Consider the following 25,344-nt stretch of genomic DNA (forward strand, 5'->3'; position numbering starts at 1 on the left):
TCCTAGGCCTGCCTACTTTGGGCGTAGAAGAACCTGATTGGAGGAAGTACAAGAAGGAAAAGAAGGCGGAGCGCGAGATCCAGAGGCGGAATTGAGGAGCAGAAATGAAGGGCAGCCCCGCCCCCTGCGCAGCCTTTTCTGATTGGCTTGCGGGCGTTGGGCGGAGCGTCGAACCGCGCGCCCATTGGCTATTTTGTGGCGAGGAGTCCGGCTCCGCGGAAAGGCCTAACCCGGCAGGGCTTGCTTGGGTCGAATGTGTAGGCTCAGCTTTGTGTTTGAGTTCGGGTCTCCGCCACTGGGCCCGGGAAGATGGTGCTGGGTGGTTGCCCGGTGAGTTACTTACTTCTGTGCGGCCAGGCGGCTTTGCTTCTGGGGAACCTACTTCTGCTGCACTGTGTCTCTCGGAGCCACTCTCACAACGCTACGGCCGAACCCGAGCTCACATCCGCTGGCGCCGCCCACCCAGAGGGCTCTGCCGGCGCTCCGAGCTGGGAATATGGCGACCCCCAGTCTCCAGTCATCCTTTGCTCTTACCTGTAAGCTACCCAGACGTCTCGAGGCAGAGATGGAGATGGGGCCAAGGATATATGGGTGTTGGGGTGGGGGAAGGGAGGCTGCTTTTTTTTCCCCAGACCCTCTCCTCCTGAGGACCTGACAGTCAGCATGCGGGAGGTTAATTTCATCCAGGTTTCTCACTCCTCTCACCCATGCAGGGGGAAACCTTGTGTGTCGGTGGCAGATCCTTTGGGATCCCGAAAGAGAACTAGGGAGGAGTGACATCATATAGTCTCCGGAAGAAGGGTACGAGGTTGTGCCTTCTCTGTCCTGCTCCCTTTAACGAAGGAGAATCCATTGTAGGTGTTCACTATGAGGCACAAATAGAGGAAATGACCTGTCCTTGCCACGAGGCACTTTCTTTTAGAAAAGCAATATCCTAACCGTCGCAGAACCGAGTCATTTTTAACATCTCTTTTTAGTCCGTGAGAAAAGGCGTTTGGGAAATGCAAAGAGAACTAGGAATCCTTTGGCTTCGATTTTGTTCCCATTGCCTTGTGGCTCCTTGCCTAGGAAAGGGAGAAAGCCATGGGAGTAGTAGAATCCACGTAGAAATAGGAACAGAAACGCTCCCCTTCCCCAGTAAAAAGATCATTTGGATGGCTGTCTATTTGACCTGCTGTTCTTCAGTCTGACAGCATCTCTTGCCTTGGGGATCAGTCAGAATTAAACCCTAGAAAACTTGAAGTGCCTCTTGCCTGTTTTGATTATATACACTTAAACAGCCATTTGCAAAAACCATATGAGAATGACAGTCATGATCTTACTGGTGATTTACAGCCCTGATGAATTTATAGAATGTGACGACCCAGTGGATCATGTTGGAAATGCAACTGCATCCCAGGAACTCGGTTATGGTTGTCTCAAGGTGGGTTTTCATTTTGTTCTATAAGCAAACTCTTCCATAGAGAAATAGTACCGGCCAAATGCTGTTACAACAAAGTATCAGGGGTATGAAGTTACCTTCCTATAGACTTCATTAGAATGACTTCCTGGAAATTTCCAGCCTGGCCAGCATCAGTGACTGATCAAGCCATTTCATTTCCTCAGGAAGGAGTGTCTGTGCCAAAACTACCCAGGTGCACAGACCAAACTGTCTTTGCTTCTTTGGGCTGATATTGACTGATTTAAAGCTATTATGTCACCTCCTCATTATCCTTCAAGTATGCACTTTACTAAAAGAACAAAAGAAAGGCTTATGCACCTTTTTTTTCTTTGCTTATGCACTTTCTAAAACCAATAATGGACTAAGCTGCATCTTTGTTACACATGCATTTCGGGCAAAGCTCCTTTTGCCAATGATCTTTCTTTTCATAAGGCAAGCATTTTCCACCATGTCCTTAAGAAATAGATGGGGCCTATCAGTATCTGCCTTTGTAGAAGGTTGTAGTATTCAAGGAGAAGCCTTAGGTAACAACGGCCTCTTGGGATGGAAGAAAGCCATTCAGTTCCATTAATAACATCCTAGTTAGTCTCCCCAAAACCAGTGAAATTCATGTACCTCCCCATCATGCTGCATAATGCAAGTCAAGATTCAATCTGGTATAAGAGACTTATGGGAAAACATGGTTTGTACTAAATCAGAGACAGAGAAATAAACCTGAAAGTAATAATACCAAAAGGCAACTCTTAATGCAGTCATGTGTAAAGAAACATTTTCAATAAAATGAGATCTTGATGTGTGGATAATTATCAATGAAGGTTTTGAAGGTTTGAGTAGCATTGTATAGAGATCACTTTTGTCCATTTTATTTTTTTTTAAGATTTATTTATTCATTTGAGAGAAAGAGCAAAGAGGGAAAAGAGGGACAGAGGGAGAGAATCTCAAGCCAACTTGCGTTGAGCACAGAGCCTGGATGCAGAGCTCAATCCCATGACCCTAAGATCATGACCTGAGCGGAAATCAAGAATCAGATGCTCAACCAAATGAGCCACCCAGGTGCCCCTGCTTTTACCTATTATAATTAAAAACTGAACTGTTCCTGTTAGGCCACTCAAGCTGCCACTTTCCCCAGAAGTCCTAGAGGACCAGTACTCAGGCACCTAAATCCCAGGGGAAGTATGATTTCCAGCTCCCTTCCCTTTAAGGAATGCACCAGTGAAAATAGTAGTGAACAACTTAATAAGGTGCCAGTGGAGAATGTACAGCTGTGCTTTCTCTGCTAGAATTCAATTACATAAATGGTCAGAGGTCCTGTTCTGAAATTTTTTGCTGAAATTTAAACACACAAAAACATACTACAGATATCTGATAATCCCACATTCAAAAAAAAGTTCTGGGGCGCCTGGGTGGTTCAGTGGGTTAAAGCCTCTGCCTTCAGTTCGGCTCGTGATCCCAGGGTCCTGGGATCGAGCCCCGCATCGGGCTCTCTGCTCAGCGGGGAGCCTGCTTCCTCCTCTCTGTCTGCCTCTCTGCCTACTTGTGACCTCTCTCTGTCAAATAAATAAATAAAATCTTTAAAAAAAAAAAAGTTCTGAGTCATGATATTCTGAGGTCTTTTCCTAATTATGTTCATTTATAATATATATAGAACAAACTTCTAATACACATTGATTTTTTAAATACCCATTCCCAAATGCTCAACTATGTGCTCTTTCTGTAAATACAGGATAATTAAAATATTGTGTCCATCTATTCTAAGTGGTGTTTAATGAAACTGATTTTAAATTTTTTCACCATATTAAAGAAGCTAGTTACAAGGAAAAAAAGAGTTTATTTAAAACAACATACAGTTAGGGTGGAATAATTTAAAATCACTTGAATCACTAAATTCCTTGCTCTTGAACACAGCCTTACCCCAACTTTATTAGTACAATTATTGTCCTGAGTCACCCTTATTAATGAATATAAAGATCTGCTTTGTGTAACTTCTTTGGTAAGTTTGGATTGTTTTGTTTTGGTTTGGTTTTTATGCCACAGTTTGGTGGGCAGGCCTACAGTGATGTGGAACACACTTCTGTCCAGTGCCGGGCCCTCGATGGGATTGAGTGTGCCAGTCCTAGGACCTTCCTGCGGGAGAATAAACCTTGTATAAAGTAAGTGTTACTTTGAATGGGGTAGTTGGTACTTGGATAGAGGTAGAGCTGTTTTCCTTGTCATCTCACGATATGACTTTTTTCTTTTATCTTAAGTGTTAAAGGGGCAACATGATTACTACTGCACATAATCCATGGGCGGGAGTGATGTGGTTACAAACAGAGAGGACACTGGACTTATGAGACCAGAGGCCATAAGTTCTAAGTGTCTCTTTCATCAACAAGCTAAGTGTCGGTAGTAGACCGGAGACTTTGTCCCTCACCTACAAAATAAAGGAGCTAGACCAGATGATCTAGCTCCAAAATTCCTATGGTAGACATAAATCCTATAAAAATAGCCTTAATGTTTGAGGAATGAAGGTTTTATTCTTGCTTTCTTTATTTCTTTAAAGATTTTATTTATTTATCACAGAGAAAGCACAGGTAGAGGGAGAAGCGGACTCCCTGCTAAGCAGGGAGCCAAATGTCAAGGTTTATTTATCCCAGGACCCTGGGATCAAGACCAGAGCTGAAGGCAGATGCTTAACCAACTGAGCCACCCAGGCGTCCCAGAGAAATAAAGGTTTTATTATGACAAGTGTGGATCTCTCTCCTGAAAAATAAGTTTATCTTAAAGAATTAGGGTAATTTCTGTAAATCTTGCTGGAAGGTACAGCATGTATTTATATCAGTTGCTAATGGAGTCTGTGGTGTTTGATGACAATATTAGAGCAATTGTAATTGAGTGTCATCACAGTACGTAAGACCCAAGTCTTACTGTTTTTAGTTGCCACAAAACAATAGAAGGGTATACAGAGATCAGTGCTCATCTGAGGAAAGACCATGACATTTCCATAGAGAACTGCATTCAGAAGTGCAGCCTCAGGAAAGGTGCTGGAGTCAGGGAGGGCTGCAGGCCCAGACTCTACTCCTCCCAGGATGCCTAGAGAACACATGTGCTTGATTAGCTCTTGCCCAGTCCAGTCAGTATTTGTTCCTTTATGCCCCTAGGTAGTACTCTTCTGAGAGCCTAGGCCAACTGGAGATTTTCTTTTTGGGGAGGATGAGAGGCCACAGAGGGACTGCTACATCATCTTTTCACTTATATTAAATTCATTAGTCCTTAAGTGTTTTAATTTTCACGTGGTAAACATCTTCCTCTTCATTTGTTCTGTCTAGATACACAGGACACTACTTCATAACCACTCTACTCTACTCGTTCTTCCTGGGATGTTTCGGAGTGGACCGTTTCTGTCTGGGACACACTGGCACAGCAGTGGGGAAGCTATTGACACTTGGAGGACTTGGGATTTGGTGGTTTGTTGACCTTATTTTGCTTATTACTGGAGGGCTGATGCCAAGTGATGGCAGCAATTGGTGCACTGTCTACTAAAAAGAGCTGTGGTCGTGGCCCAGAGAGGCATGTCTTCTGAATTCATCTCTACAGGCTCAAAACTTCCTTGATAACAGACCTGACCATTACTTTCCTTCTTCAGAGGGAATGGGTTTCGTTAGGAAGGTTTCTTTGGACTCTGGGTTTTCAACCCAAATTTTATCTTGCAGACTAGAAATGACAAACAAACAGTGTTTGGGAATCAAGTGTGTACCTTTCCTCACATATAAAATATAAAGGATAGTGACTATCTTATAAGTTGCAGGGGTTTCCCATACTGTATTTCTATACATTGCTGTATCTTCAGTACATTGGAGCAAGTGGACCCAACAAGATGGGCAAAGTGAATATTTTGAGGTGCCTTTTGTGACCCTGAATCTTCATGCAGAGGAGATGTGAAGCCGAACCAATGAAGATCTTCAGCAGAAGTAAAATGGCCAAGGATTTTAATACTCACTGAAATTCTGACTTTCTGAAATTAAGTTGTGGAATAAATTTTGCCAACCTGGAATGCTGTTTGGTATTTTCAGTAAGTAGAGTGAGACTCAAAATTCTGTATGTTTTGCTAAAAGCCAGGCATTTGAAATGAACCACTCTACTAATAAATCCTATTGTTACATCATTATTATGCTCCAGAGGCGGTATATGCAGTACAATAATTTCATTTCATTTATATTTTGAAAGCCCAACAATAATCAGGTATGTCTGGGGTAAGCTCTCCTCTTGACTATCCTATCTAAAAATTAGTTATATACAAGTTCAGAGAGCCTATGTTGTAGGCTGGTTAAAAAAAATATCTTCTACAACTAATATAAAATTATTCTTCACAATTATGTTAGGTAAGGTGAAAAGTGTCATACCTTTAGGGCAAAAAGAAAAAAAAACAATATTCTTACTTAAAGGACAGAATTACCAAGAATTGGGTGGCGTTAAGACGTGATTTATGGGGGCAAAAAGAACACATTCTGTCAAAATAAGCATGGTACCAGAAGTTTTCACTGTGGGCTACTGGACTCAATTGTTTGGAAGAAGAGACAGCCAAGCTTTTGCATTCCCAAATCACTGGCAATAAAAGGAATTGTTCTAAATTGTAAGTTCTGAGAAACCTAGTTCCCATCCTTTGCAATTTAAGTTGAAAAGAACTCTTAAATATGAAGTAAAAGGAGGACTTTACAGACAGGTCAAACAAAAAGACTGATATTCAGGATAAATTCTAGAAACAAGGTAGAACTACTCAAAACTTAGTCTCCTAATAGTTGACATAAGAACCAAGAATCACAGTTAAATTAACACTGGATATGCTCTATCATTATGAAGCATCTTTTCTGAAAGCTTCAGCTTTATTATCCCTGAGTAATATGATTACTGTTCTTATATTATTAAATGGTTGACAAATGTATAAAAATTAAAACAGATTATTCTGTCTTGAAAATTCTGTACCACATTGACCTTAACCTTGTTTGTAACCGTAATAATTGGTAGATTCTTATCCATAATGTCTGTACTATAAGTATATAGTATTTTTTAAATTGTTGGAGGACATGAAAAAACCAGACACCCTCCCCAGGAAAAAATGCACATAAATAAAATTTTGCATAGAATTTAAGATCCCATATTTTAAACAAAAATAAAATACTGACTTGTAAGAGAAATCTGGAAAACAAATTAAAATCTTACCGAAGAAAATAAGATACTGCTCTAAGCCATCCTGCCTCGTCTCACACTTTTCAAAAAAATCTTCAGAATATTCACAAACCCCATCAAAAGCTATTTTCTTTAAAAACACCAACACTTTGGCAGCCTTCAGGCTGAAAATCCCTAATGTTGCCCCTCTCCTACTCAGAAAGCTTTTGGAGACCACTGCCAGGGTGATCATGAGAACCTAGTGTTTCTCTGTGACAATCTGCAGTTGTCAGTTTCAATCTGATTTACAAATAATGCTCATCCTGCACATCTACAGACCCTAACCAAATGTGGTACAACCTGGAAAACTAGTTGAAAAAAGGCAGTGTTAGGGAAAATTCAATTTCCTTTGCACTCTGGATTCAGGTTGTTTCTTCATATTTGGTAGGTCTGTTCATGTGTGTACATGTATGTGTGTGTACACATACATTTGTGTTATATCCAGTTTGTGGCTACAGAGAAGTTTTAAAATCCACAAGTGTCCTTCTGTCAAGGTTAAATTAGAAACTGCTTGTTTTTCAGTTGTTTCCTGTGTTGAAATAAAATGTTATCAGCTTCCCAGACTTCCTGGCACCATGTCCTTCACTTGCTTTAGTGGGGCTTCTTAGCAACATTTGAGCACCCCAATCTAAAGATCCCTAGGTGTGTGTGTGTGTGTGTGTCTGTATATTTTAAAGCATTCATTTTTCTTAAGAAAGAGACCCTAAAACTTGTTAACTTTGGCACATCTCCAGTACAAACCAGGTAATATAGTGTGGTTTTGTTAGATGATTTCTCTTTAAAGCAAGATACTTAATTGATTATTTCAGGTGTGACTGTCAGGAGCAAAGTTTGACTTCCTCGACGAACCATGATGAAAAGGGAATCATTGTCCTTAACAGCTTCAGTAACATCAGTTGTGGTGGTAACAGGTTGCCCATTTATGCTGACAATTACATCGTGGTCTCTCAACCCAGAGCTGGGAGAGGGAGAAAAAAAGGACCATAAAACTAAGTTTTACTTGTCCCCATTTAGTATTTAATGTCTGTCTTTTATGGCACTATCTTGCTGTCATTTTTTTAATGATTTTATTTACTTATTATTTATTTATTTTTCCCTATACAGTTGTACTCTGATCAATTCGGTTTTGACAGCCCACTTACTTGCCCCATCTCCACCCACAACATGATAGCTCTGCTTCCAGTTAAGTCAAAAACCAGTCATGCTGTCAAGTCTAAATATTCAAGGCTCTGGTTCTAGGCTCCTTTTCCCCAAAGTTGTGATTATATTCTGTCTCCAATATATTTGCTTCACACAGAATATGTATTCTAGAAACAAAAACACCTCCAAACATGAAACACTTCAAAAAATATATAGCCCGGCTGATGATTTCTCTTAAAGTCAGTAATGGGCAGGAAGAGGGACATCAGATTAAATGACTCCAAGTGACTTCAAGAAAGCAGTAGTCCCACATTTCAATGTTCATCCAAATCACCTGGAGATCTTGTTTAAAATGCAGAATCTGATTTAGTGATAGGGCCTGTCATTCTACATATTTTTCTTTTTTCTTTTTTTTTTTTTTTAAAGACTCATTTATTTATTTGACAAAGAGTGAATGAGCTGGGGGAGAGGCTGAGGGAAAGAGAGAGAAGCAGACTGCACACTACGCACAGACCCCAACTCTGGTCCAGATCTCACAACCCAAGACTATGACCTGAGTCTAAGTCAACTGTCAGAGGCTCAACCAACGGAGTCACCCAGGTGCCCTTCTGCATTTCTAAAAGAGCCCCAGGTGATGCCGTGCTGCTGATCTACAGACCACATTTGAGTAGCAAGGACCAGGATACCTGAAAGAAATAGCTTTAGCCTTGAACCAAAAGATAAAAATAAAGGGCTGGGGGGAGGGCAGGAAGCAAGAAAATCTAGGAAGGCCTATGATGAGCCAAATTTAGTAACACAAGATCTAACATTTCGCTATTAACAATTAGTACCCCGTAGTTTCTTTCCCCTACTGAAAAGAGTTGTCATAATATCAAAAGATAATTGAGCTTTGAGAAACAAAAGTAGTGAGAAGTATGCTCAAGTGTAAGAGAGGGACCCAAGAGAATAATTGTAGGACAAACCACCTCTTCCCTCAGTAGTTAGTATAAATGTTTAAAAACAGGAGTAAAATCAGTTGGTGCACTTCTTTGATGAGCTGTTTGAGCATCTGCTTTATTAACATTCACTCATTCAGTGCTGGCCTCTAGTTCAAAGGACAAAAGTACCTAAAACACGTTCTTAAGCCTTTAGCCCTCTGAATTTTTCCTATTCTTAATAAATAAGATATCAAGAGTAGATTCGGGAATTCCTAGCAAAACTTTTGCTATTAACTCATCATGAATTCCTGAGCTATAAAAAACCCATCCCCTTCCCAAAAAAAAAAAAAAAACACAAGTACACAAGTCTAAATCAGCACTGTCCAACAGAAGTGTAAGGCAGGCCACATATGTAATTTTAAATCTTCTGGTAGCCACACTTTTTAAAACGTTCTTTATTTTTTAAAATCTCTCTAAAAACAGATGAGGCTCATTTTAATAATATACCTATTTAAGTCAATATGTGTTTTATTTTAATATGTAACTTTAAATTATTAATAGGTATTTTAGACCGTTTCATTTAAGTTTTTGAAACCCAATAGAAACAACACACATCTATTGTGCTGCTATACAACATCTTAAACAATGCAGTTGATTAAAGTTACAGGCAGTCCTTCCAAAACAAAAGGCATGTCTCATGGAAAAACTTTTAGATAGCTTGCCTCTGTTTTGCTTTTTTGTTTTTTGTTTTTTTACTTAAATAAATTAAAATTAAATAAGATTCTGTTCTTCAGCCACACCAGCCACATCTCAGTGTTCAATACCCATGTGTGGCTAGGGTCACTGTACTGACCTGTGCACATCTCGATCTGACACACATTTATCATGGCATGCTGGGTGATGGGTTAAGGCCTGAGCTCTTACCTTTCAGCAGCTGTTCCTTGAATCACCTCATACACAAAAACCCCAGAACTCACATCAGGGAAATCTGGATCTTGCCTTTTCATCTCTTGAAGAAGGCTAAGAAAAGTGAGAAAGTTTCCCCAGAAGGTTAAGAAACACAGTGAATTCATATTCTGAGCCCTGGTCAAAGCTTCCAACTCAATAGGTACTCTTGTGTGTTCTACTTAAGGCTTCAGACAGCCACTGAGGATTCCATCAGGCCAGTCGCAATTATTCTTCCCTGGGGCTGGCCCGGTTCTCTACCAAAGCCCCGAGCCACTGGACATTATAAGCTCCATATAGCCACAGTGAAAGAAGCTAGTGAAATGTACCGCAAATGATTCAGGTAGAGGCAGATACCTACCCCATGATAACGGGGCCCTACACTCACAAGAGTAGCCAGCTGGAGCCCACGTGCTTTAGATTCCCTGTTAAGACCATCCAGCTCTGCCTTTTGCTTCTGAAAAACAGCCCAGACATACTGAAACCCCTGCTTACTTCATAGTGAGAGGCAGCATTCGCAGACCGAGATACTTCTTCTGTGAAAGAGCCTTTCCTGGAAAGGAAAGTTATAGGGTGTTACTAACAACAAAACTTCTTTCCTTCTGACAGAACTTAAAAGACAGCGAGTCACGGAACATCCTTACTTAATATTATAACTGCGCTTTCGGGCTGTCAGCCATGTAAATGTGCTTCAGAGAACCTTTGTCGCTAGCACGGACACTCCTCCCATCCACCTCCCATCTCCAACCCATGGGTTTCCCTTCCACCATAATCCACGTATTTCTGGGTACAACACACGCCCGATTTTGTGCCCAGTTCCCCCCTATTGCCACCCAAACCATCGTGGTAAGAGCTCGGTACCAGGGACTCAGTATTCTACACAATCCTAATGGTGGCCTCTAGAACAGATGGAAGGCTCCTGAGAAACACAAGAGGGGAATAAAAAGTCATAACTCCCCTCACCTTTCAACTGGCGCTCATGGAATTCTGCCAAGAATTGTCGAATTCGATCTGAGGGAATTGCAAAGGAGATTCCTGCAGTCACCTTCAATGTATTTATGCCAATCACGTCACCATCCTGGCAAGGGAGGAGACATCATTCAGTCGCCAAGTCGTGCAAACCGACCAGGACAAAACCAGGACCGGCAGAGGAGGGAGTGAAGCTAGTCTCTGAGGCTCAGAGCACAAGAGGGGCTAGAGGAAAGGGGACTTCCTCAGAAAGCAGTGGATGTTACCCTTATAGGAACCTACCCATGTGCAGATCCCTGCTGAGGATATTTTTTCTTTTAAAGATTTTATTTATTTAACAGAGGGAGAGATCACAAGTAGTCAGAGAAGCAGGCAGAGAGAGAGGAGGAAGCAGGCTCCCCGCTGAACAGAGAGCCCGATGCGGGGCTCGATCCCAGGACCCTGAGATCATGACCTGAGCCGAAGGCAGAGGCTTAATTAACCCACTGAGCCACCCAGGCGCCCCCTTGCTGAGGATATTTTTTAAAACCTGAGTTCATTTTTTCCTTCATCAAATGATTTTAAAAGTGAGCCAGTTTGTATTTTGACACAGATAAGAGGACAAGGAGTACTTGCCTTTTCTCCTCAAATGAAACTAAAAATAAACATGGAAAAGGCAAAAAGCTGTTGGATTTTCAGCAACACTTCAATGGAACTCTTCAGAGTTAGCTAATTGACCTCAGAGAACAAAGCTCTACAAGGCCAAAGCTATGAAGTGGGAAACACTTTCCTCTTCATGCACTCATCACCCTTTAGCCTCTATTGGGTAATGGGAAGGATAAAAAACGAGACTTCTGATCATATTAAAACACATACCATAGTTCAGTAGGTCTGGTGTATGGTCGACAATTTTCATGTCAGCCCTGCTCTACTAAACTCATTGTCTTTTTTTTTTTTTAAGGGTTTTATTTATTTGAGAAAGAGTAAGAGAGAGAGTGTGAGCACACACAGAAGGAAAGGGAGAAGCAGCCTCCCCACCCAGCAGGGAGCCTGACGCTGGGCTCAGTCTCAGAACCCTGGAATCATGACCTGAGCCAAAGAGAGATGCTTTACCGACTGAGCCACCCAGGCGCCCCTAGTAAACTCACTATTAGAGAAAGCAGGCACAAGAAAACTATATGCGTAGCATTACTATGAGTAAAAGAGCACTCAGTAATTTCACTTAGTTAGTTCAACCTCCAAAAAGCAAGTATAATGTGTAAAGAACGGAAAACAATCAGCTCAAAGGGACTCAGCATGATCACAGACTACGTGTCACACAGCACTGCACTTTATGTTTTCACAGGTATTTAAGCAACTAGAAACTCTCGCCTTTCCTAGAGATGATGAGCAACATCTGAGAATTAAATACATGACAGGGATGGATTCTCCCTGCGGCTTTTCTCTGTCAGGACTAAAACCCCAAACAGACCACGTCATGTAGTTATTAGCACGTTGGGATGCGGGACAGTTCTTCCCATACAGGAGCCGGTGGTCTTCAAGGATAGACATTACGTAGCACAGTGGGTCATCTGACTTACATTTTAATTTAGTGCCCCGAGCTTTTGTTAACTTGGCGATGAAAACAGCATGGCAAAGAGATGTCAGTAAGCAAAAGTAAATGATGATGGGTAAATGATGATAACCCCGCCACAGATCTTAGATCTGTGCGAACTATTTACCTAAGATGCAATCATAGAAAAAGCATCTCACCAAGATCTCTACACAAAAGTGACATCCTACTCTGCATCGTCAGTCTTGGAAAGTTGGGAAGAGACATGAGACAGCCAGGAAAGTGGCCACTTACCAAGTTCACCAGAGGGCCCCCAGAATTGCCGTGCTGAAGACGGAATTTGAAGAAATCATCAGTGCTTTTCTCCTTGTCATTTATACATGGTTCCTAAAGAGGTTTACCCAAAGCTGCCAGCTCTGGTGAGCCCCTGCTCCTCACAGACAGACAAAGCCTCACCCTTGTCATCACCAACACTGAAGTCAGTGCGGGTAACAGACAAGACCCAAAGAATCACCACCTTCTACAGCAGAGGTGACCTCAATGACAGACCCAAAGAGACTGCTCAATATCATGGATGCCAACGGCCACATCAAACGGGCTAAACTCTAACAACATGGCATTCCATCTCTCCAGTGAGTGTCTAACTGAACTCTGGACAGCCCCAACAGGCCAAAGGGAAAAGAGGGCCTTCTGACATGTTCTCACTGTCCTGCCACTACATTAGGGGCTGAGGATGGCCCTCCCGAGTAACTTACGTTAATTATGGCATCCGTCTGGATATAGTCCATGTCTGAATTCTTCAGCCCCAGCTCTCTGCTCCCTCGCTGTGTAGAGCTGACAATTCCTGCTGTCACTGTGTTCTGCAGAGAAAATGGGCTGCCCAAGGCTACCACGAACTCTCCAGCCCGCAGGTCAGAGGACCTGCCCAGCAACAACACAGGAAGGTCAGTCTGCACACAGCCAGAAGGGGTGGGAGGGACAGAGAGATGAACAAATCAAGAATATAATCAACCAGTATTTGTGTAGAACACACATATGACAAGGTCTCGGTCATTTGGACACTTACAAGACAAGAATCCCCCACCCTCTCACATGGGTTCTGTAAGTGCCTGATGCTTCTTCCTCAAATTCCAGCAACCGTGACCTCTCACTTGGTAAGATGATAAGGATCATCCCTAAAATCTAAAATTATTGTTCTGTAGAAATTACTGTAACTAAAGGACCAGTGAAGTCGCTGATGAACATACACTGACATTAGCAACGCAGCACTATACCAGCTCAAAATTTTAACTTTTTAAAGATTATTTTTTTATTTGAGAGAGAGAGAGAGAGAGAAAGAGAATGACAGAGAGAAGGCAAGCACAAGTGGGGGAGGTGCAGAGTCCCCACTAAGCAGGGAGACCAATGTGGGGCTCAACCCCAGGACCATGAGAAAATGACCTGAGCCAAAGCCAGACACTTAAAGACTGAGCCACCAGGCACCCCCCCAGCTCAAAATTTTAGAGTCAAAATTAAACCACAAACAGAAAGGAGATCACCCAGAGCTGTGCTTCTCAAATTTTAATGTGTACACGAATCACCTGGAGATCTTACTAAAATGCAGATTCTGACTCAATAGACCCAGGTGGGATCTGAGATTCCGCATTTAAAAAAAAAATCTCAGATAATGTCTGATGCTGCTGATGTGCAGACGAGACATTGTGTAGCAAGGACCTCGGAGTATTCCTCGGCAGCTCTGAATCCATTGCCATCATTCCTAGTATTCTAAGGCAAGCAGAGAAATAAGTTTCCCAGAAGCATCTGTTGAAGGAGGAGACTTGGTAGTTAATAGAAGTTGTTAGGGATATACAGACGGGCATAGCAGAAAACAAAAGAGTGAAAAACAGGGGGGAAAGGAAACTAGAAAATAGCATATACCGGGTAGAAAAGATGTGGCATGGGAACGGGGATGGAGCAGAAAATATCAGCAAACTGATGGAAATCCCCAGATGTACAGACTGACTTGGTCCTGCATACTCACATTTGGCTCGATCTTAATCAGTGCAAGATCCAGTTTATGGTCAATGTCTTTGACAGTGGCTTCATATTGGACCCCACTCTGGAGCTCCACCTGGATCCGATGCTGGTTGGTGAGGACGTGGGCATTAGTAACAATGAGCCCATCCTCAGACACTATGAACCCAGAGCCACTGGACGCAGGTATATCCTTGTTGCTAAGAGGTGACCTGTCCCAGCAAAACCACAGCATAAGCAGAGGGCAGGAAAATCTCGGGATCCATCCCAGTCTGGGAACACGGAACCTCTCATTTATCAAATACAGCTCTACCACAGTTTTCTCAGACATTTTACTATCCCCTGTGTGTGTTTTCATTCTCTCCATGTCTAACTGGTCTCTGCAGGTTCAGCACCCTAGCCATCTCTTAGGAACCACGACTGAGAGCTGACTCCAGCTCTCCTTTTCCAGGGACGACCCCCTACCCTCCTTCTTCAGCGCTGGTCAGAGAAGCAACTCTCTGCTTCAGAGGCCTCACCTAACCATACCACTGCAGACGTGGACCTGGTGCCACATTACTGAGGACCCAGGAGGGGAGGGAGTCAAAGAAGTCTGGTTCCAGCTTGGGTTCCACTACTAAGTGGCCTTGTGACGTAGGATTTCATTCCAGGCAAACGAGGGACCCGAGCAAGGTCACCATCAGGATGCCTTCTGGCTCTGACATCGGACCTTCCATTTTGTCCATGCGGGACGAGGAGGAGAGAAACCCCAGACACCTAAGTGCAGAGGAGTAGCCGCGATTTGGAAGTCACAATCCCTACGCTTCCGCTCTTTGGCTAAACCACCCTGAACAGAGTATACAACCTGCTCGAGCCGCAATTTCCTCACAGCGGGTTCTTTGACTAAACGATGCCCGGAAAGGGATCCGGAGCAGGTGAGCTCTCAGAAACAGCCCGCTAGGGGAGCTGGCGGCCTCGTCCTGCCTCCTTTACCTGCGGAACAGCTGCAGGTGAACCACAGACGGCGCCACCTTCTCCACCACCTCCGCGATGAAGTTGTACTTGCTCCGGAGCCCGCCCGCACTCCTGGTCCCTGCGAAGAAATGCTCCATTCTTGGGGGCGCTGGGCGCCCCGCTGCTGGGCCGGCCCAGGCGTCATATCCCAAATCCCCCGGGCTCTCGCCTCCTCCTCTCTCCTGTCCCTCCCTCTCCTGGGTGTATTCGCCGCCACCCCGCAAGGAGACGCCTTGAGGGAACCAGACCTGTCATCCCGGATGGAAAGAAAAAGAGAGAAAAGAAAAAGGGAAGACGCCAACAGGCCTGGGGAGGCAGGCGGGGAGAAGCCGCATGGGAACTGGTAAGGAGACACCTCGGACGGAAAGAAAACTGGGAACGGGGAGTTGAATCGGGAGGCAAAGGCGGGAAGCCCGCGGCGAACCGCGCCACCGCGGCGAGCGGCTTCGGGGACTTGCGAGTCGTCCAAGCGCTCGGGCCCCGTGCTCACCTCGACCCGCGCAGTCGCCCTTCAGCACCGGCAGGGCGGGGAGCGCGCCTCGGAGGCGCGCGGCGCGGTTGTCGGCGCGCAGCGCGCACAGGCTGGGGTAGGTGCGCCCGTCGCTGCCGCACACAGCCGCCCCCGCCGCCGGGCAGCCGCACGTGCCGACCCAGGCGCCGCGGAGGCGCTGGGCGCTGAGCGGCGCGCGACACTGCAGCCCCGGAGCGCACGGCAGGCCCAGCGCCCCGCCACAGGCCTCGCCTTCGGCCGCCGCGCAGACGCGGCAGCAGCGGCAGCGATCCAGCACCGGCGTCAACCCCGCCGAGCAGGTGGGCGGCGGGGGACAGCGCGTGGGCTCGCAGACCCTGGGACAGGGCAGCAAGGCCCTGGACCTCCTAGCCTCGACCCTGGGCACGGGCAGCGGGGGCAGCAGCAGCCACAGCAGGAGGAGTCGTCCCGGCACAGCTGGTCGCAGCAGCGGTCTAGTCATCTTGCCCTCTTCCTTCTTCACTCTCCAGTTTACTTTGGACCGGCAACTGCTCTAAAATGAGCAACACTTTCTCCCGGCTAGGTGCCGCCTCCGTCACCCCCGAACTTTAAGGGGCAGAGCCTGGCAGACCTCTCCATACACACACACACACACACACACACACACACACCCTCCCTCATCCCCCCTAGCACATGTCCCCACCCCCGCCCCAGGGCCAGGTCCACCCCACGCAATGATGAGAAGTCCCCAGCCCTGCCCTGTGCAGGGACCTACCTCTGGAAGTCCAAAAACCAATAATGGGGCAGACTGACAGGAGAGATCACCCACCCACGGACAGAAGGTCAGCGTTAGGAAAACACACACCATATTTCAGTATTTCACATGGTTTTATTACAAAACAAGCAACAAAACAGTTTTAGAAAATTATATTTTGCTACATACCAATTAGGAGATCACATAAAATGAGAAGCATAACAGTTTCCATGCACTCAGCTCAGTGCTTACAGTGAGTGCATTTCACAGCTGAAACATACTGGTTCAAAACACAAAATCATGCCACACCTTCATAAGCAGTGGGGGGAGAGGTCAAACAATATATTTTTGCTAATATTAGCTTTATTCAAATTCTACTTAGCACAAGTGACTGTGACGGACTGCCGCACGCAATAACATAGAGAAAAAAAAGAGTAAGAAAAAAAGTGATGGTGGTAGAAAAGATTTGCTAAACTGTCCATTTTTGACATGTTCAAAGTTTATAAACATAAACAAAGCTCATTTGGGAAACTCAATTTCCAAAACGGTGTTATTGGTCAACAGTGAAAACAAACATCAAATCCCACGCTCAACTCTACTTAGGTCCTTTTAGCCCATATCAGAGCACAGATATTATATTCAGCAAGGAAAATAAACCTTTTGCTTCAAGTGAACTATAAAGCTGGATCTTCCCTCTGCTCTTTCTCACGTGGGTGAGCTCAGCATTCTACTCAGAAATAAACGTATAACTTCCGATATTTTGACCTGAGACTACTCTACACCTTAGTAGGTTTATGATGTCTCCCAGGATGCAAAAGGTCCAACAATGTTTACGTACCACCAAGGGATCTTGAGTAAGCAAATCCTTAAGCTCTCAAGAATGGGGGATGGTAAAGAGTTCAATTATTAGGAAGATCATCTGTAATACTGTTACATAAACTGAGTCAAGACCATTTCGAAAGTCTTAGGAAAAGAGCACAACTCAGAGACGGTTTTTACTCCACAAAGAAAATGCAGTACCTTTCTGGTTCTTTTTTTTTTTCCCCCCAAACTCAGATTTATTCCAAAGCCTATACATTTAACTACGAACCTATACTGCTTCCCTGCCCTATTTTTTCCATCTGGTTCCATATACATTTAAAGCCAAATGCTTTGACTATATATGAACTATCTTTGGCTCACATGTGCAGTGACATTAAAAAGTTGTGATGTGAAATTGACCAGAAGGTAAGAAATATGGACACAAAAGGAATTCTGAAATAAGGTTTGGGAATGACAATCCTTACAGACTTCACTGAAGATAATTCTATTTATCTGGTGTTGGAACTACATTAACAATGTTTCCATTTGGTATTCCCAAGTATTTGCCAACTAGAGTCCTTGTTTTCCCCCTCTTTCATAATAATAATATAATCTAGATTTATAAGTATGTTTAACACATCCTAAATAGACCCTACTGAAATAAGAAACATTATCAGCTTACTATAATGGCCAATTAATTTAGCAGTAGTATTCTAGCAGAGAGTTTATTTAACAGAAGAGAAATGGGTACATTTTCACAGCTTAAACACCAAAAGATGACAGTTTACATGAGTTAGGGAATGTTTTAAGGGATCTCAAAAGTTCCTAACTTATTTTTGTTAGTGCAATATTTTGTACTTTCTTTGATCTATCTAGCCAAAGAATTTTCTTGAGGAAAATCTGAAGACAAACGAGAGACAAAGAGCTTTAAGAATCTGAAATGCCTACTTATCAGGCTACTTAAAGCTGTAACCTTGGTCACCCATAAATAACTAACTCTCAAGCCACAAATTTCTGATGACAAAAGTCTACAAGAGTCTGCAAAAAAGAGGACAGAGAGAGAGAGAGAGAAATCTAGTACTATATGTCTTTTCTACCAGAACCACTAGGCCAAAGAATTTAAGTGAAAAAACAGCTTCAATGCAGTGCAGTCAAGAAAAGTTCTCAACATGACATAGACTTCAAGAAAATTACACTGCCGGGAAGGAACAAAGATTTCTCTCACGCCCCTAAAGATTTCTGATGACACATTTTTGCCTCTGTATTAGATCTAGACATAAGGAAGGAGAAGGGATTGACTTAGGTAAAAATGCATCTCTTGGTATCTTGGTATCTTCCTCTAGTCATTAATTTTTAATTTAAAGCTAATTAACTGATCTAGCTGATAAAAGGCATAGACAGAAATGAGTTAGTTTTTCCTCTCCCTTTAAGGAATCCTGATAAGTTAACAGTTCAGCACATAAGTTGGACAAATTCTCCCAGGGACCCTGGAAATAGTATCTTCTTGTCAAATGAAAGAAGGTACACCCAAAAATCTGGGTGGGAAGTGCCATCTATGCTCTACCTGGGAAATCTCTAGTCAGCAACGCAGAGCCTCTAAATCAATGTTACTATGCACAGTTTCTATTTTACTAAAAATATAAATACCTCTCAAGATTATCTTTGTATCTCTTCACTGTTAAGTACATGGAACCTTATTTAGGGCTACAAGGTTTGATCATGCAAGTCCGCAAAGCTTCATTCAAAGGGCAACAGAAAGAGTAGAAAGAAAGCAAATCCGCCAGGGTTTATAATATACAGCACTTAAAATTAGACTACATCAGCCCACTGAAGAGAGTTATGAGGTTAAGGATTCAAGAAATTTGTGCTGAAACAGACCTTTTCTTCTGTCTGGAAAACACGGATCAGAAAAGTTTATCTGGATGAAGTTTATTTGGATGTCCATCTTTTCCCAGGACCTACTCTAAAGCAATTCTAACACTCTAAGATAGAGATCTGACCTCTCACACAAGAGAATTATCCTACACTTCCAAATAATGTCCTAGTGATGGAAATGTCTGCTCTATTCTCAATAGTCGTGACTTTTAATACCGATAAACCCATCCCCAGGGCCTGACACAGAAACTGGGGGGCAGGTCTGTCACTCACGTTGACATTATTTGGGGTCATAGACAAGAACAGAATAATTCCCAGAACTGGCCGATCCACTGAGGTGGAATCTTTGCCCATACCTTCAAACAAGATCCCTATTTCTTCCCCTCTGGAGGTCCCCTGGGAGGCTCTACCCTCGTGGACATTCTGAGAGCTACCTGCCGCCCCCCAGATTTTAACACCTCCCCTCAGAATGTATCCCCAGCAAACCAACTGGTTTAGTTACAACCTTCCTACCTCACAGTCAGACCTCAGCCAATAAACAGGAATTAGATAAACCAGAGGACTGGCCCAAGATTCTATGCCTGGCCTGGGAAGTAAAGGAAAAAACTACAATTAGGACGAGGAAATACAACTTGGTTGGGGATGAAATTGTACTCCCAACCTCCTCTGACCAGGAAGATCTTAGGGCAAAGTAGAGGCAACCTTCTCTCCACTGAGTGTGCCCACAGGTCAAACCTAGTTTCCAAGTTAAATACACTATATTTGTATTTAAAACAAAACAAAAAAACCAACAGGCCAGATGGATGGGCCCCTTCCACCGAGCCTCCACAGGAATATGAGTGCCAAATGCTCTCTGACTGTCCTCCAAAACGTAGGGAAACTGAGTGATGGCCTCCTTTTCTTGAGTCCTCCCCCCTCCCAGGACACCGTGCCCTATCACACATCAGAAGTCCGTATGCTCTCATCATCAAGGCTGAACAGAAATGGTTTCTCCTTGGGGTGCTGGGGCTCCGACCTGTGCCTTATCCGGGAGCTAGGCAACACCCCAGAAGTACTGCTCTCCCCAAGTCGAGGCGTGAACAAAGAGTCCCCAGGAGTCTCTTCAGCTGGAAGCAGCTTGTCCCCAGCCTGGGGGACAGGGGTCCAGGGTTGCCAGGAGGAAGCCACAGAGGGGGCTTTGCAAAGAGCTTTTTTCTCTTCCACAAGTGGCCGCCCCCTGCACAGGACAGAGTTGGGCCCCCCCGAGAGGCCGGAGCTTCCAGAACGAGTCAAAGAAATGGATCTAGAAAAGGACATATCCTACAAAAATAAAAGGGAAGGGGAAAAATGGAAAATAAGACCTTTCCTGACAATGTTTATCCCAAAGCCCCAGGAAGAGCACCCACCCAGGATCACCCCCTCATAGGTCCAGGGCACTTGTCTACAGAAATCAGGTCTGACCAACAGAATTCACTCCAGATGTGTCAAGGACTGCCTGGCAGGGAGATGGGTAGAACACATCACACTCTGTCTCTTTACTCAGTCCTACCTCACCTCTTTCCAACAACCAAAAAAACAAACAATTAAACTTTGTGTAAAAACAAAAATCAGTAGAAAGAGAAAACAAGCATGACAGCCCAAGGCTTCAGCTGCCTCACCAAATAAAACCTGCCCCTCAGAGACACTCCGTCTCTTAAGTTGACAGTGACCATGTACCAGAAAGGAAGTGACTTACTCTGGGGTGGCACTTGAGGGCCTGGACAGCTGCCCCGATCTCCTTAATCCAGCTGTGCATGTCTTCTGGACTGTCCGCCTGCAAAACACCCACAGCACTTAGGGAGAGATGTTTGGCACTATGATTTTAGCTCGCAAAGTCTGTGATTCAATTCTCAGTTTATGAAATCACACCATTAGAGCTGGAAGGAACCCAGAGACCATGTTGTCCAGTGACTGTGACTTGTGAGGACATTTGTTTCCTGAAAACTCATATCTGACACCCCATAACTAAAACAGCTCAAGCAGAGCTGCTCTGCAGCGAGGCAGAGGCCATCCCTGCTGAAGCCCCTCACCCTGTCTGGAACACAACGGGCTTCTATAGAAAAGAAAAATGAAGCCCAGAAGGCCAAGCTCAACTGTAAGCTTAAGGCTTACAGTTGCTCTAGATTCCAGTTCTCCTGACTCCCAGTCCAAGCACCTTTCTACCACAGCCACCCAAAGAGAATAATCCCTTTTTCAACTCCAGTCCTGCTAAAGCCAAACCCTCTGCAAATCCTCCAAGATACATATTATCTCCAGGAACAAGGCTTCGCTCAGAGCACAAGCGACCTGGGTCTGTCTGGACTCCATCCAGGCCTGAAGAGTCAGGAGCCTCAGAGCACCAAGCTTACCCAACAGGAAGGGCATTGCTGCGCCGTCGCCGTTAGAAAGCAAAGCCCCCAGAAATACCTACCGACCCCAGAAGGGGGCAGCAGCAGCTCTGTGAAGAGAGGAAGGAAAATGAAATGGCCAAGCAGCAGCAGGCGGAGCCCTCGGGATTCTCAGGGCCTTCCAGCTTTACAGCAATTGAGTGTAAGGGAGCCTAGCAAACGCTTGCTGCGGCCCTACTCAGTCTTACACGTGGCATCGGGGCCAGGCACAGAGATGAGACCAAGACCAAACCCCTGACCTCCAGAAGTTTCCCTTTGGTAATCTCTCTCCGCCCCCTTGCCATCCCCTAATAGTCTTACCCCAAATCACAAGTGTTCACCTATGTGCCTATGCAAGGTATATGTAAATGCCACCCTCCTGCCCACAAAATTCTCTACATAGGCCCCTCACTTTCCCCATCCCCCAGATGATTCTTTCCTCCTGCACTGTGTCAGAATAAAACCACAACTAGTTTTTTTTAAATCCTCAAAGTGCCGTTCTATCACCCCCAAACAAACCCTCATTAGTTAGGTGTGTGCAGAAGACACTTAGAAAAGAAATGGTTTCAGGGATGCCGGGGTGGCTCAGTCAGTTAAGCCTCTGCCTTCCGCTGAGGTCATGATCTCAGAGTCCTGGGATCGATCCCCCCATGGGGCTTCCAGCTCAGAGGGGAGTCAGCTTGTCCCTCTGCCTCTGCCTCTGCCTCTGCCCACCCTCACCCCCCACCCCCCACCCCCGCCACTTGTGCTCTCTCCTCTCTCTCACTCTCCCAAATAAATAAATAAATAAATAAATGGAATCTTAAAAAGAAAAGAAACCGTTTCACATGCTGGCATACTGGGTTAAGTGGGTATAAAAACAACCTGAACATTTCTCTCACACGTTAGAGCTGCAACTTCACCTGTATTCTCTCTCCCCGCCCCAACCCCTGGGCTTTTCCCAGTTGTGTCACATCCTGGTGATTGGTTTTCCAAGAAAAAGACAAATCCATCCCTAGTTCAAGTAGATAAACAGGATGAGCTGTCCAAGATTCTTCCAGAACTTATTTTACTAATCTCAGGGCTAGCCTGTTCCACAAGTAGAACCACTAGGAAAATGCAATGAACCCATTTAGGTAAAGCAGTTTGAACAGAAAGTATTAGTTATTGCTGTTGTTGTTATACGAGGGACACAAATGAAGCCTTAAATTCTCACATTATATATAAATTATATATGTATATTATATACACATATTAATATATAAAAATAAATTACAACACTATATACATAACACATATAAATATAAAATAAATAATATAAATGAATGTTACATTAATATATTAATGTATAAATGTTTATTATATAATATATAAATATACACTATATAAATATATAACATATAAATTTATATAAATAAATTCCAACACTATATATACATATATAAAATATACATATTCTAACATATACATATACATATATAAAATATACCTATTCTAACACTATTTTTTATATATATATATATGTAACTGGCCTCTCCCTGAGATTTTTTTTTTTTGTTTCCTCATACTCAAACCACAAGTAATTCCTGCCTAAGAATCAAACTGTCCAGATGAAATAAGATAACCTACTTGGCTACTTTGAGTTGAATTAGATAGAGGTAATTAAATTGTCCACTAGTAGAAAAGCATTTCTCAAAGGTTTTCCTTCTAGGCAGACAGCTGATCTGGTAGGAGGAAATGTCAGAAGACCTAGAGAGATGGAGATGGGAACTGAGGGAAAGACAAATGTCTCCCACACCATCCAGGAGCTCCAGCATTTTCATGAAACAGACCACGCGATCCCCACAGTGATAGCTTCCAGGGTATAAAGCTACTTCAACCCCCACTCCACAACCCAAGCACAACACAGCAGCCTCCATGTCAAATGCTGCCTTACAAGCCACAAGCCAACTGTCTGACTATCCTTTGAGACCCCACCAATGCCCTCGTACATCTCTCCAGGGACCCACCACACCACGAGCCTAGCAGTCTTCACCCCAGCCTCCATCTAGCAAGGAGTAAAAGAAACTAAGGGCCACCTAACTTAACACCTGGGGAGTCAGACCCAAGAATCAGAACCCTCTAAAACACATTTAAATTGTTTCCAACTTCCCTATCATATAGTAATGCTGCTATTCATAACTTTGTGCACAACGGTTTGGGTTTTGTTTTGTTTTTTCATTTTTACCATTCTTCAGCTCCTAGGAAAATTACTAAAGAATATGCATTCTTTTAAGGCTCTTGTTACATCTGGCAAGAGAGACTTCTGGTGAAAAATATACATTTCACTTGTCACCAATATATTATTTTATTAGGTGCACCCCAGCTAGAATTAAGTATTTTAGGGTGCCTGGGTGGCTCAGTGGGTTAAGCCTCTGCCTTCAGCTCAGGTCATGATCCCAGGGTCCTGGGATCAAGTCCTGCATCAGGCTCTCTGCTCAGCAGGGAGCCTGCTCCCCGCGACCCAACCCCGTCTTTCTCTCTGTCTACTTATGATCTCTCTCTCTGCCAAATAAATAAATAAAATCTTTAAAAAAAAAAAAAAAAGAATTAAGTATTCTAAATTTTTAAGTCTTCGCTAATACGATGGGCAAAATAATTAAATCTCTGCCTTAAAAGATTTAGTAATTAAAGATGGGAACTGTTTGCTAAGTTTATTTTTCCCCCAGTTCTCTAATCCTGCTTAAGGATATTTCCTGTCAGATAACCGATAAGAGTTAACCCAACCAGGAGGATAGTAACAGTAAGCATTAGTAAGCATTATTTTAATGTTTAACAAATGTCATTTTAAAATATTATCCAGGGGGTGCCTGGGTGGCTCAATTGGTTAAGCATCTGCCTCTTGATCTCAATCTCACGGTTGTGACTTCAAGCCCTACATTGGGCTCCCCACTGGGCGTGAAGCCTACTTAAAAAATAATAAAATAAAATATCATTCAAATAGAAAAGCAGATAATGTGATAAGAATAAGAAGAAACAGACCATCATTTTATTGAGATCACAATTATAAACTCTATTTGTACTTTTAGAACTGGGATTCACTGAAAACAAACATATGGCCTATGTGTATGTCTATCTTTAATGGGAAGCTTGGGCTTAGCTTTCATCAAAAATCCAAAAATATCTTAAAACAACATCACAAGGGTGAACAAAAAAAAAACAAAAAAACAAAAAACAGTGCTGAGTCCACACACCCTATGATGAATTACAAGAAGTCTAAAAGATGCTTAAAATTCAGCAGAACAAAAAGGGAAGTGCCACCCTCATACCTTCATCTCTTCCTGGCATGCTGACGTGTGTGCATTTGTTTCTGGCACTTGGCTGGAAAGAAAAAGTATGGTTTCTGTCCTTGAGAACAGCTTTTGAGGTGAGATGAAAAAAGGGTATTAAAAGGAATCACAGCAGCCTGCGGTTTATTGTAGTCCAATGAGCTTTTTTACTGAGGACCTACTCTGAACCCAGTACCATAACAGATACAATGATTTGAAGCAATGAATTCCAGAGGTCGTCAGTGACAGGCCTCCAGTACCTACTGCGGTGGCTTCCGCTGCCGCTGTCCAACATTTGTAGGATGCTCCTTCTCCATTCTGTTCTCCACCTCTGCACTACTCCTCCTTCCCTAAAATTCCCTAAAAACCCCTCCCCCTTCCTACCTAATTCTGTCTTTAGACACAGTGCAGCCACATCCAATTGTCTAGGCTGTGCACTGCATAGTTCTAAGTGTTGTCATTCACCCTATAGTCTAAATTAAAACAGTAAGTGTCCAAAGAGTTCTAGCCGAACACTCTGCAATTCACTTTGGAGCCCTCTTATTACTACTCTTAATCCTGACACACACACCCCATTACTACTCTTATTCTGACAACTGGGCTTATAGCAAGTTACCCAA

The 25,344-nt window shown here is 43.6% G+C and overlaps 3 protein-coding genes across 5 annotated transcripts in view; 1 reads left to right on the plus strand and 2 right to left on the minus strand.

Annotated features, from left to right (window-relative positions):
• The first annotated feature begins 217 nt into the window (after positions 1-217).
• Positions 218-5,474, plus strand: TM2D2 (TM2 domain containing 2). Its single transcript, XM_044225337.1, has 4 exons — positions 218-536; positions 1,336-1,423; positions 3,476-3,591; positions 4,750-5,474. Exons 1-4 carry the CDS (start codon positions 310-312, stop codon positions 4,961-4,963), a joined length of 645 nt encoding a protein of 214 aa, XP_044081272.1. The 5' UTR covers positions 218-309; the 3' UTR covers positions 4,964-5,474.
• Positions 5,475-7,285: 1,811 nt separating this feature from the next.
• On the minus strand, positions 7,286-16,125 carry HTRA4 (HtrA serine peptidase 4). Its single transcript, XM_044225336.1, has 9 exons — positions 15,645-16,125; positions 15,134-15,233; positions 14,169-14,373; positions 12,904-13,098; positions 12,443-12,475; positions 10,612-10,726; positions 10,144-10,201; positions 9,628-9,723; positions 7,286-7,604 (listed from the first exon to the last, which is right to left on the minus strand). The coding sequence occupies exons 1-9, from the start codon at positions 16,123-16,125 to the stop codon at positions 7,439-7,441; spliced, it is 1,449 nt and encodes a 482-aa protein (XP_044081271.1). The 3' UTR covers positions 7,286-7,438.
• Positions 16,126-16,492: 367 nt separating this feature from the next.
• PLEKHA2 (pleckstrin homology domain containing A2) overlaps positions 16,493-25,344 on the minus strand; it is a 59,061-nt gene continuing 50,209 nt past the window's right edge. For all 3 annotated transcript variants that reach the window (XM_044225339.1, XM_044225338.1, XM_044225340.1), the window contains 2 exons: positions 20,768-20,845; positions 16,493-20,352 (listed from right to left, as the gene is read on the minus strand). In XM_044225339.1, the coding sequence (XP_044081274.1) occupies positions 19,990-20,352; positions 20,768-20,845 (441 nt within the window). In that variant the 3' untranslated portion in view covers positions 16,493-19,989. The remainder of the gene's footprint in view (positions 20,353-20,767; positions 20,846-25,344) is intronic.

The sequence above is a fragment of the Neovison vison genome, chromosome 11 (genome assembly GCF_020171115.1).
Source record: "Neovison vison isolate M4711 chromosome 11, ASM_NN_V1, whole genome shotgun sequence".
Classification (NCBI taxonomy): Eukaryota; Metazoa; Chordata; class Mammalia; order Carnivora; family Mustelidae; genus Neogale; species Neogale vison.